General features: G+C 45.4%; 1 protein-coding gene across 1 annotated transcript in view; it reads right to left on the reverse strand.

Moving 5' to 3' along the window:
* Positions 1-16679: 16679 nt before the first annotated feature.
* DHRS7C (dehydrogenase/reductase 7C) overlaps positions 16680-17355 on the reverse strand; it is a 29633-nt gene continuing 28957 nt past the window's right edge. The window contains exon 7 of the mRNA XM_064467121.1: positions 16680-17026. Coding sequence (XP_064323191.1) covers positions 16818-17026 — 209 coding nt within the window. The 3' untranslated portion in view covers positions 16680-16817. The remainder of the gene's footprint in view (positions 17027-17355) is intronic.

The following is a 17355-nucleotide window of genomic DNA, read 5'->3' on the forward strand; positions in this document are numbered from 1 at the left end:
ATATGAACCATATATCAAGACATCCTGTAAATAATAACACTAGATCAGAATGAATTAGTAGTAATGAATAAAATTGTATGTTTGTGTAGCATTAGTTATTTTTCTTAATAAAGAGATATTTCCATGGATGTTTCAAGGAAGTCTTAGTATTGGAAACGTAGATTCAGTATTTCAGTTCAGAAAAAGATAGTGACAGAGGTCTTCCACTGCTCTGATTTTTAAGCAGTCTCTAGTGCTAATATAAAGTATGTGAGTTTGTTAGAATTTCAGAGCACTCTGGATTTCTACCCTAATTCTTTATTGAAAAGACTTTAAAAAATCCCCTCCCAAAAACCCACAAAGAGCAGGGCAGCAAATAAGGCAGCCCACATGTGGTGCATGGCTTGGATAATTTTTGGATAATTTGTTATTAAAGGTACAATCTCTCCAGGAAAATCTGTATTACAGCTTATGATTCAAGAGTTTCACCGTATGCATAGTTGTAGGGTTTGCTGTGGAGGAAAAGCTAATAGAAGGAAGAGGCTTTCACTGCAAATACTGCTCATTTAAAATTACTTAAGAAAGCAAATAGAAAGCTGAAAGATACATGGTTGTAGACAGCACACAACTCCCCTACGAAATTCTCTAGGTATCATCCTGAAAACTGCCAGAAAGAATCAAAATTTGATTTGTGATTATTATACTTGAAGAATAATCTACAATCACATTCAAAATGGGAAAGTAGAAATGATAACAATCCTCACATATCAGGAATACGCAGCTGCTCCCCTCTGAGGATCAATGTGGAACTTCCCCATGGAACTGAGCCATGTGAGCCTGTTCTATTGGACACCAGTTTTTCTTCATTGTTGTATGAGTCCTCCTGCTAATGAGCCCGCTATGAAACACACTTGTTTCACAATATTCTGAGCAGCTCTGGGCTTTAGAAAAATCACTATACATTTTTTTTCAGGCAAAACAATCCTGACATAAAGATAGTCTGAACTTGTTTTGCCAGCAGGATCCATAGTAGGTCAGTAGATAACAGAGTAGCACAATTAAAAGTAATTAGCCCAGAAGGAAACCACAGGCCAGTAGTGCCAAGACAGTAAAACTGAGAGGCAATAAGGTGAGATGACAAAGCAACATAATGGCCAGTCTCAGACTGGAGATGGTGGGTAGCCCACCAAGGGGTGCCCAGCCTCCATCTGCTATGTAACTGGCCCTTCGGAGTGCTGTGACCTCAGGACAGGCAGTTTGTGGGCAGGAGGCAGGCAGGGGTCTCAGACTCTGCTTGGACTGTTGCTGGCTGCTGGTGTTTGCAGTTCATGCAACAGTTTTGGGCTCTGCTTCTAGTTTTTCTGGGAGCATGTCCAAGACTCCTCAGATCCATGTTTCAGGTCGGAGAAGCTGACTCCCCATCAAGGATTTTTGAGCATTCACGCAACTAGTGCTAGGGAAAGAGCTATATGACTGCTGGATTGCAAGCCTAGGGCCCAGAGCATTGCTCTTCAAAGCAGCAGAAACTCTGCTGAAGGCAGTGCGTGAGCACTCAGCATCAGTGGTGACATGTCAGTGGGCATCGCCCCAGCACCAACTGGAGCAACCATCGCAGGCACAGCCAAAGCCTTGGCCCAGACAGGGCTCCCAAGGAAGGATGCAACTCCCTGAGTATGGGGCAGCAGGCAGTGCCTGGGACCACTTGATGAAGCGGGAGCAGGTGAAGGCAGCATCCTTACCTGTAGGTGTGCTGTGACTGAAAAGCTCTATTGAAGTTAAGGAGCTGTGGGAGGAGGGGAGAAGACTGCATATCAAAAGGAATGATGAAAAAGCGATTGACAAGATCTTCACAGAGATGCTGCATAGATGAGACCTGGAACCCCTATAATGCACAGAAGGAAGAGAAGCCAGACTGTGCTCACTGGAGACGCTGAGGACCAGGAATGCTGGCAAGAGGAGCATGACTCTTTCTCCATTGGCACATCTGCAACTGCAGAATAGTTTTCTCTGGCAGCAGGCAAGAGGCTGCATGCTCTGTCTGGGAAGCATTCAGAGCCAGCTGAGTCTGAAACATGCAGCAGAATCAGGGGAGCACGGCAAGTGACAGTATGGGGAGACTATGTCTTTCAGGGGTTGAAGGCCACTATCTGGTGACCTGGCTTGCTATCCAAGGATGTTTGCTGTTTGCTGGGGATTTAGATCTGAGATGTTTATGGGACACTGCTGAAGCCTGTACAGTCCTCAGCCTATGATTCCATGCATATTATCCACGTGGACACCAATGATATTGTCGTGGTTTAGCCCCAGTCAGCAACCAAGCACCACGCAGCCGCTCGCTCACTCCCCCCTGGTGAGATGGGGGAGAGAATCAGAAGAGTAAAAGTGAGGTAACTCATGGTTTGAGATAAAGACAGTTTAACAGGTAAAGCAAAACAAGGAGTTCATTCACTACTTCCCATGGGCGGGCAGGTGTTCAGCCGTCTCCAGGAAACCAGGGCTCCATCACGCATAACGGTTACTTGGGAAGACAAACACCATCACTCCAAACGTCCCCCCCTTTATTCTTCTTCCCCCAGCTTTATATACTGAGCGTGGCGTCGTATGGTACGGGATATCCCGTGGGTCACTTTGGGTCAGCTGTCCCGGCTCTGCCCCCTCCCAGATTCTTGTGCACCAGGCAGAGCACGGGGAGCTGAAAAAGTCCTTGACTAGTACAAGCGCTGCCCAGCAACAGCCAAAATATCTGTGTCTTACCTCAACATTGTTTTCATGCTAATTCCAAAGCACAGCACTATGCCAGCTAGAGTGAAGAAAATTAACTCTATCCCAGCTAAAACCATGACAGTATCTACCCCTTATTCCATACCATTTACATCATGCTCAGGTCCCATACTATCCAGTACAATTTCAATAATCCCTAGGTATTTCAATTTCAATAGGTATACAATTTCAGTAACCCCCTTGAGGCACACATCGGATTTCTCCATCCTCCCGCATCACCCACCAAGTGCACCCAGGTCCTCGAGCAAAAGCAATCCCACAGATGGGTTTGCCTTTGCCTGAGGCAGGAAGAACCCAGACTGTTTTGCCCAACATATTTTTTGCGTGCACTACAGGGACTCTATCCCCTTCCACAGTATGTAGGATTTCTGACTGGGCAGGGCCAGCTCGCCTGGCAGATCCCCTCGTGTTGAATGTGTATCCCAGGGCCTGAATGTCCCACCCCCCCTTGCTCTCAGTGTAGTTTTTAACAGTCCATTGTACCGTTCAATTTTCCCAGAGGCTGGTGCGTGACGGGGGTGTGATACACCCATTCATTGCCGCGCTCTTTGGCCCAGCTGTCTATGAGGTTGTTTTGGAAATGAGTCCCGTTGTCTGACTCAATCCTCTCTGGGGTGCCATGTCGCCACAGGACTTGTTTTTCGAGACCCAGGAGAGGGTTCTGGGCAGTGGCGTGGGGGATGGGATATGTTTCCAGCCAGCCAGTCGTTGTTTCTGCCATTGTAAGCACATGGCGCTTGCCTTGGCGGGTCTGTGGGAGTGTGATGTAGTCAATTTGCCAGGCCTCCCCATATTTATATTTCAGCCATCGTCCCCCACACCACAGAGGCTTTACCCGCTTCGCTTGCTTGATTGCAGCGCACGTTTCACATTCGTGGATAGCCTGTGCAATAACATCCATGGTCAAGTCCACCCCTCGATCACGAGCCCACCTGTATGTTGCATCTCTCCCTTGATGGCCTGAGGTGTCATGGGCCCACCGAGCTAGAAATAGTTCACCCTTTTGCTGCCAGTCCAGATCCACCTCAGCCACTTCAATCTTGGCAGCCTGATCCACCTGCTGGTTGTTTCGATGCTCTTCAGTGGCCCGACTCTTGGGGACGTGAGCATCCACATGCCGTACCTTTACAACCAGGTTCTCTACCCGGGCAGCAATATCTTGCCACAGTGCGGCAGCCCAGATGGGTTTGCCTCTGCGCTGCCAGTTGCTTTGCTTCCACTGCTGCAGCCAGCCCCACAGGGCATTTGCCACCATCCAGGAGTCAGTATAGAGATAGAGCACTGGCCACTTCTCCCGTTCAGCGATGTCTAAGGCCAGCTGGATGGCCTTTACCTCTGCAAACTGGCTCGATTCACCTTCTCCTTCAGCAGGTTCTGCAACTTGTCGTGTAGGACTCCATACAGCAGCCTTCCACCTCCGGTGCTTCCCCACAAGGCAACAGGACCCATCAGTGAACAGGGCATGCTGCTTTTCATCTTCTGGCAGTTTGTTATAGAGTAGGGCCTCTTCAGCACGTGTCACCTCCTCCGCTGGTGATAATCCAAAATCTTTGCCTTCTGGCCAGTCCATAATCACTTCCAAGATTCCTGGGCGACTGGGGTTTCCTACTCAAGCCCGCTGGGTGATCAGTGCAACCCATTTACTCCACGTAGCATCAGTTGCATGGTGTGTGGAGGGGACGTTCCCTCTGAACATCCAGCCCAGCACTGGCAGTCGGGGTGCCAGGAGCAGCTGCGCTTCAGTACCAACCACTTCTGAAGCAGCTCGAACCCCTTCATATGCTGCCAATATCTCTTTCTCAGTTGGGGTATAGCGGGTTTCGGACCCTCTGTATCCCCGACTCCAAAACCCTAGGGGTCGACCCCGGGTCTCCCCTGGTGCCTTCTGCCAGAGGCTCCAGGTGGGGCCATTCTCCCCGGCTGCGGTGTAGAGCACATTTTTTATATCTTGCCCTGCCCGGACTGGCCCAAGGGCTGCTGCATGAACTATCTCCTGTTTAACCTGTTCAAAGGCTTGTCATTGCTCAGGGCCCCATCTGAAATCATTCTTCTTCCAGGTCACCTGATAGAGAGGGCTTACGATCATACTGTAATGTGGAATATGCATTCTCCAAAAACCCACAACGCCCAAGAAAGCTTGTGTTTCCTTTTTGCTAGTTGGTGGAGACATGGCTGCTATTTTGTTGGTCACATCCATTGGGATCTGACGACGTCCATCTTGCCATTTGATTCCTAAGAACTGGATCTCCTGTGCGGGTCCCTTCACCTTACTTTGTTTTATGGCAAAACCAGCTTTCAGGAGGATTTGGACTATTTTCTCTCCTTTCTCAAAAACATCTTCTGCTGTGTTGCCCCACACGATGATGTCATCAATGTATTGAAGGTGTTCTGGGGCTTCTCCCTGTTCCAGTACAGTCTGGATCAGTCCATGGCAAATGGTGGGACTGTGTTTCCACCCCTGGGGCAGTCGATTCCAGCTGTACTGGACGCCCCTCCATGTGAAAGCAAACTGTGGCCTGCACTCTGCTGCCAGAGGGGTTGAGAAGAATGCGTTAGCAATATCAGTTGTGGCACACCACTTGGCTGCCTTGGACTCCAGCTCGTATTGAAGTTCTAGCATGTCTGGCACAGCAGCACTCAACGGTGGAGTGACTTCATGCAGGCCACGACAGTCTACCGTTAGCCTCCACTCTCCGTTAGACTTCCACACTGGCCACGTGGGACTGTTAAAGGGTGAGTGGGTCTTACTGATCACTCTTGTCTCTCCAGACCTTGAGCATATGAAGAAGCTGGTGAAGTGTCTAGAGCACAAGTCTTACGAGAAGCAGCTGAGGGAACTGTGGTTGTTTATTCTGGGGAAGAGGAGGCTGAGGGAAGACCTCTACAACTACCTGAAAGGAAGTTGCTGTGAGGTGGGTCTCTTCTGCCAAGTAACGAGTGATAGGATGAGAGGAAATGGCCTCAAGTTGTGTCAGGGAAGGTTTAGACTGGATATTAGGACAAATTTATTCACTGAAAGAGTGGTCAGGCATTGGAACAGGATGCCAGGGAAGTGGTTGACTCACCATCCCTGGGGAAATTTAAAAGGCGTGTAGATGTGTTGCCTAGGAACATGGTTTAGTGGTGGGCTCGGCAGTGTTACCAGTCGGACTTGATGATTTTAACTATCCTTTCCAACCTGAAGGATTCTATGATTTTGTGATTCTATAAGAGTGACTATATGATGCTGGGGGTAAAGGTCTAGGACATGAGGGCCCAGGTGCATTCTCATTTATGCTGCAAGGACAAGGCTTGGGAGTAGGGCATGCATCCTGTGGGTCAACACTTGATTTTGCATAGCCAGTCCTGGTGACAGGTGTTTGGCTTTGACAAACATACGTGTCTCTCAGAGGATGAAGAACTGCTGGGGAGGAACAGGATCCTCCTGGCAAAGCTGAACAAAAGCATCTTTGTGATGATGTTGGCCAACCTGTTGAGAAATACTTTAAACTAGGAATATTGGAGGAGGGATTTTTTGTCATGAGGTAGAAGTCAACAGTGATGGAAAGCAAAAGGTGCAAGGTGATAGGAAAAAATTAGACCTCAGGAATGATAAAACAGGATAATGAAAAACCTACCTCAGGTGTATGTACAGAAATGCAATCAGCCTGGGAAACAAGTAGGAGGAATTAGATCTCCACATGCAGTCAACAAGCTGCAATATCATAGACTCATAGAATCATTAAGGTTGGAAAATACTTCTAAGATCATCAAGTCCAACTGTCAACCCAACACCACCCTGCCTCCTGAACCATGTCCCAAAGTGCCACATCTTGGAATGCAATGGAAGAGGGAAGTTCACAGTATGTTGGAAAAGGGACTGGCCACTTGAAAGGAATATAGGAATGTTGTCAGGGTATGCAGAGATGTGACAAGGAAGGCCAAGACCCACTTGGAACTCAGTGTGGTGAGGGATGTCAAGAGTAACAAGAAGGGCTTCTTCAAATACATCATCAGTAAAAGGAAGACTGGGGATACAGTGGGCCCACTGCTGAACTAGGTGGGTGCCCTGGTGATGCAGGATGCAGAGAACACGAGTTACTGAATGCCTTCTTTGCTTCAGTTTTCATTGCTAAGGCTGCCCGTCAGGCATCCCAGCCCCCAAAGGTGAGAGAGAAAAAAGTGAGAACACATTTGGAGTCGTGCATCCAGTTCTGGGCTCCAAACTTTAAGGAGGACAGGGAACTACTGGAGTGAGTCCAGTGGAGAGCTACCAAGATGATCAGGGGACTGGAGCATCTCCCTTATGGGGAAAAGCTGAGAGACCTGGGTTTGTTCAGCCTGGAGAAGAGAAGGCTGAGGGGGGATCTCAGCAATGCTTATGACTATCTGAAGCGTGGGTGTCAAGAGGATGGGGCTGGACTCTTTCTAGTGGAGCCCAACGACAGGCCAAGGGGCAACGGGCACAAGCTGGAACACGGGAAGCTCCCCCTGAACATGAGGACAAACCCCTTCCCTGTGCGGGTGCCAGAGCAGGGGCACAGGCTGCCCAGAGAGGCTGTGGGGTCCCTTCCCTGGGGACATTCACCCCCCGCCTGGACGCGGCCCTGTGCCCCTGCTCTGGGGGTGCCTGCTCACGCAGGGGGTGGGACGGGGTGAGCTCCAGAGGTCATCATTCTGTGATTCTGTCTACACATTTTTCGAACACCTCCAGGGATGGTGACGCCACCACTTCTCTGCATAGCCTGTTCTAATGCATGACCACTCCTTCAGTGAAGAAATCTTTTCTACTATACAATCTAAACCTCACCTGGTGCAGCTTGAGGCCATTTCCTCTTTTCTTACCACTAGTTACTTGGGATAAAATACCAACACCCACCTCGCTACAACCTCCTTTCAGGTAGTTGTAGAGAATGATAAGGTCTCCCCTCAGCCTCCTCTTCTCCAGGATTCAAGGTGCGGCTTCACCAGTGCCGAGTACTTCCCTACTCCTGCTGGCCACGTTATTGCCGACACAAGCCTGGTGCTGGTGGCCTCCTTGGCCACCTGGGCACTGCTGGCTCATGCCCAGCCGGCTGTCAGCCAGCACCCCCAGGAACTTTCCAGCCCCTCTGCCCCAAGCCTGGAGCATTGCAAGGGGTTGTTATGTCCCAAGGGCAGGACCTGGCACTTGGCCTTGTTAAACCTCACACAATTGGCCTTGGTCCATCCATCCAGCCTGTCCAGGTCCCTCTGCAGAGCCTTCCTGCCCTCGAGCAGATCAACACTCCTCCCCAATTCAGTGTCATCTGAAAACTGACTGAGGGTGCACTCAATCCCCTTGTCCAGATCATTGATAACGATGTTAAACAAGACTCGCCCCAACTCTGAGCCCTGGAGAACCCCACTCATGACCGGCCACCAGCTGGGTTTATCTCCAATCACCACAACTCTCTGGGCTTGGCCAGCCAGCCAGTTTTTACCCAGCAAAGAGTACACCTGTTCCAGCCATGAGCCACCAGCTTCTCTAGGAGGGTGCTGTGGGAGCCAGTGTCAAAGGCTTTGCTAAAGTCCAGGTAGGCAACAGGCACAGCCTTTCCCTCATCCACTAGGCAGGTCACGTGGTCATGGAAGGAGATCAGGTTGGTCTGGCAGGACCTGCCTTTCATGAAGCCAGGCTGGCTGGGCCTGATCCCCTGGTTTTCCTGAACTTGCCTGCTGAGCTCAGTCAAGATGTGTCACTCCATAGTATTCTCTGGTACCAAGGTTTGGCTGACCGGCTTGTAGTTCCCCAGATCATCCTTCTGGCCCTTATTGTAGATGGGTGTCACAGCGGCAAGCATAGAATCATAGAATATCCTGAGTTTGAAGGGACCTCCAAGCCTTGAGTCTCCAAGGATCATTGAGCCTAGCTCCTGGCCCTGCATAGGACAACCCCAAAATTAACACCATGTGTCTGAAGGTGTTGTCTAGATGGCTTGTTCCATGGTTGTCCATGATGCCTCCCTGGGGAGCCTGTTCCAGGGCTCCACCACCCTCTGGGGAAGACCCTTTTCCTAATAGCCAGCCTAACCCTCCCCTGGCACATCTCCCTGCCATTTCTTCACGTTCTGTCGTTGGTCACCAGAGAGAAGAGGTCAGTGCCTGCCCCTCCTCTTCCTCTTGTGAGGGAGCTGCAGACTGCCATGAGGTTTCCCCTCAGTCTTCTCCATGTGGAACAGACCAAGTGACTTTAGCCATTCTTCATATGGCTTCCCTTCTAAACCCTTCTTGAACTTTGTGGCCTTCGTCTGGGCACTCTCCCATAGCTTAGTATCCTTAATGTCCTGCGGCGCCCAACACTGCCCACAGCGCTCGAGGTGAGGCTGCCCCAGCGCGGAGCAGAGCAGGACAATCCCCTCCCTCGCCCGGCTGCGATGCAGGGCTCGGTGCCCCCCGGGGCACGGCTGGCCCTCGGGGCTGCCAGGGCACGCTGGGGGCTCGTGTTCAACCTGCCGTTGGCCAGAGCCCCCAGGTCCCTCTGCAGAGCTGCTCCCCAGCCCCTCGCGCCCCAGGCTGGCTGTACAGCCGGGGCTGCCACGCCCCAGGGGCAAAATCCAGCACTTGCCCTTGTTAAACTCCATACGGTTGGTGATTGCCCAGCTCTCCAGCCTGCCCAGATCCCTCTGCAGGGCCTCTTTGCCTGCCAGAGTGTCAGCCGCTCCTCCCAGTTTTGTGTCATCAGCAAACTTAATTAGTATTCCTTCAAGCCCTACATCCAAGCCATTTATGAAGACATTAAAGAGTACTGGCCCTAAGTTGGGTCGCTGTGGAACCCCACTAGTGACTGGCCGCCCACCTGATGTAACCCCATTTACTATAACCCTTTGAGCCCAACCTGTCAGCCAATGGCTCACCCACTGCACTACATGTTTATCCAGCTGTTTGCTGGGCGTTTTGTCCAGAAATATACTGTGAGAGACAGTACCGAAAACTTCATTGAAATCCAAAAACATCACATCAACTGGCTTTCTTTTATCCAATAGGTGAGTAACTTTGTCATAAAAAGAAATTAAATTTGTTAGGCAGGACTTTCCCCTCATGAACCCGTGCTGGCTGGGACCAATGACTGCTTTGTCTTTTAAGTGTTTTTCAATAACTCCCAGAATAATCTCCATAATTTTGCCAGGCACAGAAGTAAGACTGACAGGCTTGTAGTCACCAGGGTCATTCCTATTACCCTTCTTGAATACTGGGATATCATTGGAATAAGAGATGTGGTTGCACAATTAGGCTGCTGTGTTTGATGGAGATTAACTCTATTGACAACGACTTGATCTTGCTGAACTGAGACCACACCAAGCTGAAAATGTGCCTGGCAGAAATAAAGCCAGCAGCATCTTGGGCTGTATTAACAGGAACATGCCCAGTAGATCCAGGGAAGCGATTGTTCCTTACCACTTCATTAGATGACACATAGAATACTGTGTCCAGTTTTGGGCTGCACAACACAGGAAACACAGGGACAAAGTAGTTTAAGTTTAGCAGATGATGAGGGGGCTGGAGGACTTGTGATGTGAGAAGAGGCTGAGGCTTTTTCTGCCTGCAGAAGAGACTTCAGAGGGACCTGAAGCCCTCTGATATCTACAATGTCTAGCAGTCTTCCAGTTTCTACAGGTTATTTATTATGTGGAGCCAGGCTTTTCACACTGGTCCATGGTGGAAGAATGAGACACACTGGGCATAGGTTCAGATAAGAGAGTCTTGGACTGGATATAATGAGAAACTTTCCCTTTGTGAGGACTGTCAGGCAGTGAAACAGGCTGCCCAGAAGAGGCTGTGCAGTATTCCTACTTGGAGGTTTTCAAGACCTGACTAGGTAAAGCCCTGAGCAACGTGGTCTTACCTCAGAGCTGATAGGAGGATGAACTGAAGACCTCCTGAGGTACTTTCCCACCTGAGTTATCCTATGATCCTTCCCCTGCTTAAATATGATTTAATATTTGGAAATATTTGGAACCTCTTTTTTTCCTATTCTCTTTAGTACCAACTGCTTCTTTCTGTTTGCTTCAAATGAACCTTTATTTTCAAGTTTCAGGTTTTGCCCCTCTACCCAATAACAGAAGTTCTTTTTCATCAGCCTATATTTTCCTACAATAAGCTGTTGGCTCCTTTCCTATAACAGCATCTGACTGTGTACAATTTAAATTTAACATCACAATTTTTTTTCATGCTTTTCATGTCCTGTTGAGATGTTATATGCAGTCCACTAGCTTTATAATGGATTAATTTATGGTCATTGTCCACCATCACTTCATTCACATGATCTTTAGAACAAACAATTGCCATACTATTCTCCTTATTAATTTAGCATTTAATCTATTCCCAGCTTCTAAACCCTCATGCACACCTTAAAAACAAACAAACAAACAAACAGTTGTGAAGTGGCATCTCTGAATAGTGACTGGGGTAGACTGTGTCCTGCCAGCTGACACCTGATTGCATAGAGCACTGTGGGACTTGCTAAAGGATGTCAGTCAGGTATTTATACCCAAAATTGTCATCTGGTACCTTCAACAGGGTTTGTTTGATTATGTTTTACTCTGCCTAACTTGTCTGCAGTTTCATTAATTTTCAGTATTTGATATTCAACCAGATCCATCCCATTGGAAAACTACAGAGTAACATTCTCTGGCTGGGGGAATATCAAAATTGCCTTGGCTGGAGACCAACTGCAAGACTTACTTATATCTATACTCACAGAGAATTTTAGAATAATTTAAGTTAAAAGGTACCTTTAGAGGTTTCTGGTCCAACGTTCCCTCTCAAGGCCAGACCATTTAGATGATGTTGCTCAGAGTCTTAAGCGGCTGAATTTTGTAAATAGTCAAGAATTGAGATTTCTTGACTGCAGGGCAACCTGTCCCAATGCTTGACTACTGTAACTGCAGAAAGAAAAGTTCCTAATATCTAAACAGAATTTCACATGTTCCTATTTGTGTCCATTAGCTTTCTTCTTCTACTGTGCACACCTGAGAAGAGTCTAGCTCCATCTTCTTTACACCATCCCACTAGGTAGGTGTAAACAGCAATAAGATTTCCCCTTTCATCTTTAGAAAAGTCCATCTTTTTTCATTACAGCATATCCAGTATTCTGAAACTGCCATCTTCAGTTCTGCAGATGAAAAAACCAGTTGCTAGAGAGTTTGTATCCACTCTAGTAGAAGTAGTCTCAATCCTTTGACCAGAACACAAGATCCTAATTTGTTCCACTTGTTTCACATATTTCTTTGTCATAGAGATGTTTCTAAGATCTTCACCGAGAGAGGAATTATTCCTGGCTCCATCTGACCTTCTGCTTTTCTGCCTTTATAACTGTGGTCTCTTTACAACAGACTTTTACCCATCTCATGTTGTTCCTGGGTGTCACTGATGAATTTCCACCTCATCCAGGAACATACTTGGTTGGTGCCTACAAGATCTTTAAAAGATCTAATTTAAGCACCTCAATTCTTTCTTAGCCTGCAGTTTATAAATACAGACTGGTAGTCTCTACTATATGCTCTTTCCTCAGGTTTGTTTCTCACAATGGTTTGCACTCATATAAAGTGCTGTAGGAGGACAAGAGCTTTTAAATAATTGTGCAATAGGACCCCCACCATGATCAATTCTTACATCTCAAACGGTCTGGTTTTCTCAAATGCTAACCATTCAATAAGGTGTCTTCTGCTGGATGCCTGGTAAACATATTCACCTTGATACCCCATGGAAAAATGGAATTTTCCACTAAGTAATAACAATGAACCATGTGAACCTGGCAAAACTGAATCTGGTGGTCAGAGAAGGGAGCTGAGAGATAAGGAAGCATTTGTTTTACGATTATATCCTTGAAGAAGAACTGAGAGACTGACAAAAGGGAACAGCCCACCTCAGAAGATGCCAAAAGCTGGGTGATAAACTGTGAAGTCAGTCAAAACTATGAGAACTAAGGGAAAGGTAAAGGCAGCATGGAGAAATCATGACTGCTGACTCAAGTCAGGACTGAGAAGACTTGCCCTTCAATTCCTGTAAGGAGCATGCATGCTAATTTACATAGCTAGTGAGGCTAATTAAAATGTAGCTAACCAATAGCAAATGAGATGATAATTACTAATCAATTAGTATGACGTTAGGTGAGTTTTTACTAATCATGTAACAAGATAAATACCTTGTAGTTTCTTTGTGTGGTGTGCTAGCTTTGTGGAGAGACCACCTAGCACTCATCTTTGCGCAAATATGGAATGAATAAAATACCTCGGCACTGTGTGTAGTTTGGTGTTTTGCACACCAAGTGAACAATCCTGTCTTTTGGGAAAACAACCTGATGAAATGTAAGACTTCTTATCCGTATTTGCAACTCATGATTTCACATTCTGGCCTTTATTTTAACATTGATAATTCTGGGGTAGGTTCTGCAACCACATTATTTGAAAGGAGGCAAAACCCCCCCCCAAACCCAAAACCAAAACCCCAAACTGCAAGCTTATCAAATACTGTGGCATTTTTATTCCAGTTCATTTGACCCAATCAATCTTGATGAATGTGGCATCTCAGTAAACTTCAGATGCCTGTGGCACAGATGCACAGATCTACAGTTTTGCTAGTTACTTAGAATCCAGTGACAATTAATGAGAGGAACTGGCAGTTCTATGATGCAATTAATATTTTCCTAAGCTGTATGTCAGATAAATCACAGGTTACAGGCACCTGTTTCTTTCCACTGCTTAAGAAAGGGATCTGGGTGGGCACTATCTAGGACAGATGTCTAAAAATAGACAAGAGTCTCATCACTTCCCAGTCTTAGCAATCTTTTAAATTCTTCATTATTTCAAGGGCCCTTGTGTTAAGCAATGTCAGTTTTCTTGGCCAACCCCAAGAAATAGTTGATTTCAGCACACAAAATGTAAATTTAAAACGGTGTAACTGCAGCTCACATTAAAAGGAAATTATGTGCACTTTAAGCATGCAAGAAGCTTAAAAAATTGAAGGAGGAGTTGTAGTTGAATACCTTTCTCCTATGACTCCAACAACTAAATCTGCAGGCCTAGTTTGGTCCTTATTTATAAAAATTGGTATTATTATTTAATCTATATAGATTAAAAGATGGCTGAGTAAGACTCACAGAAAATATCTCTTAATGAACTCATGTCACAATATTTCTTTTTATTATAATAATATTTTTATATGCAACATATATCCACAGGTATTTAGCCCATGAGGCAGAGATGCACAAATGAAATAGAAAACTTCAGATTAAATAATAGATTTCCCCAAAGGAAAAACCAGTGGAGAAACTTGGTTCTCAATATGAGAAAAAGCCACAGAATTACAGAAAAGTGTGACCCATTTAAAAGGTCACCTAATCCTTCTTTTCCTCTAGGCAGGATAAACTAAAGCTACATTGATTTTTTACAGATGTCTCATTAATCCCTTCTTTAAAGCTTCTAAAGACAGGCATTCTAAAATTTCTGTGGCAATTTATCCTTTGTGCTTAACTATTCTTAGCAGAAAATTCTTTCCCTGTAAATCTCCTTTGCAGTAATTTTAGCACATTGCCTTACAGCAGCAGAAATGGAGAACAGTTTAGTTCTATCCTCTTGGCAGTACGTTTTAGGTATTTGAAAATTGTTTAGATATAACTTTCTTCTACTTTCTAGATTGAAATACATGTGTTCTTTAAAAATGTCTTGATAGATCACACACATTATTTTACTTTTGACAGTCTTACTGATTTTAATTTTTCTTTCCTGAACTATTCCACATTTTTAAAGTGAAATATTCAAAACCAGTGAAGAATTTCTCCTGATATCTAGAATGCACAAAATGGAGCAGTACGATTATTCAGCTTATTTTAAAATGTTTTTACAACAAAGCAACACAATGTTGATTCATGCTGTGATGTCCTATGATACTCTGACCCTTTTCACGTAAAATTACCCAGTTATTCTGTATCTTGCTTTTGTGGAGCTGTGAAGGGCTTGGCTCTTGCTGAGGTACAGACATAGGTATAACTGAGACCATGGCAGAAGCCCATTTGCTTGAGGAAGTAGAGTTCTCGTGAAGAGCAAGAAAGTTTTGGACAAACTGGATGCTTGACTTCACAGTTAAGGTTAATTGAAGAAACAATAAAAACCCAGTACTACAACAGAAAACAAATGGAGTTCCAGCAGGTACTGCAGGAACTGGCTACTTCTCACTAGTTGTGAACTATTTCCCTGAGCGAGGTAGATGCACGTATGTTTCTTGAAGCCAGAGCAGTTGAATTAGAGATACGAGAAAAGGTTAACGTCCCTGCAAGATGATAACCATGTATTTCCTTGCACTGAGACTTCCTTTCATGTTTGGTGATTCTTATTGATAGAAAGAGGTAGGTAAGTGCAGCTGCTGTTGAAAGTTATATGAACAATGGGACTTGTAGCAGCAAGTGCAGTTTGGTTGCATGATTTTTGAGTAGGTATTTCCTTTGTAGGTATTCTGCAAAGGAGACATTCTGACAGTGTCTGCAAAAAAGCAGGTAGTCATGATCTCTGTGAGTACTGATGACACACGAAAAGCCAGAGGAGGGTTTGGGAGACAGAATTTAAGGTCTTAGGTGTAAAACTGAAGATCAGGACATCCTTGCATTAGCTGTATTTATATTCCAGTTCAGCTCACAGGATGAGACAAAAAGGGGATAAGTCCTTAGCATGAGCTGGGAAAATGTGATAGGGAAGAGAAGCCTAGAATGACTAGGAGTGAGAGGACATTGAGAATATATGGCATTTACACAACTGACATGAGTAATGGCCATGCTCTTGTTGGGTATGATGGTTAATTACCATATGTAGCAGAGTGGACAAGGGACCTCAAAGCTCAGTAGCAGTCAGAAAGATATCTCAAAACCAGGAATTTGCATAAGACATGCAAAATAAGAAAAGAAGTGAAAAAGCCAGGAAGTGTCTGTGCCTGTCTGTGAATCCAGATTGTTCATCTATCTTGAATGCTGCATGCAGCTGTGGCCTGTCCATCTTAAAAAAAAAAAAAAAAAAAAAAAAAGAAAAAGGAAAAAAAAGATTAGGTAAACCAAGAAAAGATATACAGGAAAACAAGAATAATAATCTGGACTTCTCCCAAAGAGACAGTGAATAGATACCAGGGCTCGCCATCTTGGAAAACAGGCAACTACATGGAAAGTATGATGGGCATGGATGACTGGGAGTGAATGAATTATTGAGTACCATTATTTTTTGCCTCTCACAGTAAAAAAAGTAGGAGATATCAGTTAATATTATCTGACACCAAGTTTAAAGTAAATATAAGGAAGTCTTTTTTTACATATATGATTAGTTTCTTTCCTCAGGGAAGGAGTGTTTCAAATAGGAATTTGAAAAAATTGTGGGAAAAACTGATAGTGTAACAAGATGCAAAGACAGATCCTGTTTCAAACTGTGTAGCAGATTACCAGCACCTGGGAGAGTATAACACAGGGCATCTCTCTGTATTATTCTCCCATTTCTATAATTAATCTTTTAATCATGTACTTCAGGGTCCTGTCATGGATGAGATATTGAATCAGATACGCCATTATCTGGGCCCACAATTTGCATATCGTGCAAGTACTTCCGAAAAGCACATCTGAGGAACACTCTGATCCAGGCTCTAACCCTATTTTCCACTGATTTTTACTCCTCTGTCTCCCATATCTCCCTACTTCCCCCTCCCTTTGTTCTTTTAAGTTCCCATCAGTCCTAGCACTGACAGACTGTTCTGATACGTTGCTGCAGGTCCCCAAACTTTGATGTACCTTTTTAGACTGGGAATCACTCTCTTATAACAGCAATAGAGTTCCTAGCAGAGTTTTTCCCATACTGTTGTTTCCCATACAAACAATGACATCTCATCATATTCACTAAACCCAGAAGAGTAGAAGTCTCACAGACAAATGTGTGTCAATAGTAATGAATCACTAAGTGAGACATTGGCTGGTTCACGTTCAATAAATTCTCCTGCTTTATTCTACCCATAGTGAGAAGCAGAAATCATTGACATTTGAAACATAAACATTTTTTCAGGTCGAAAGCCGGGAAAAGAAACAAACAAAATCAATTTTCCTCTTCAATCTTCAGCTTTTCCCTAATCCCCGAGGCAACAATGGCAAAAAACAGCTCAGGTAAGAAGGTGCGAATGTAAACTGCTGCTCTGGGGAGAGGGTTGGCCATAAGCACCTCCTGCTTCTTACTGCTCACTGTGCGCAAGACTTCCTCTGCCACCTCCACTGGGTGCACACCATATGCCACCTTTCTGAAAAAGACTGTAAATCAAACAGAAAGGTGTGAAAGCTACTGAAAGGCAGACAGATAGACAGAGAGACACATCTGAGGGAATGGTGGTGAAAAGATACACAGCTAGTGCATCAGTCAAATTAGTCAAATTCCTACACACTTTCAAACCATACCCCTTCCCTTCTCCTCATCAGTATGTCCCTAAGATCTTTTTACTATTTTGAAGTAAAATCCTCACAGTCCCTAAGAGAAAGAGCAACTTGAGCGCAGTGGAACTTTCCTGCGGGACCTTTCATGCTCTGCTCTACCTCCATTCCCCATGCCCTGGTGTATTTATTTTCTCACATAATGTTTCCTT

The sequence above is a fragment of the Phalacrocorax carbo genome, chromosome 16 (genome assembly GCF_963921805.1).
Source record: "Phalacrocorax carbo chromosome 16, bPhaCar2.1, whole genome shotgun sequence".
Classification (NCBI taxonomy): domain Eukaryota; kingdom Metazoa; phylum Chordata; class Aves; order Suliformes; family Phalacrocoracidae; genus Phalacrocorax; species Phalacrocorax carbo.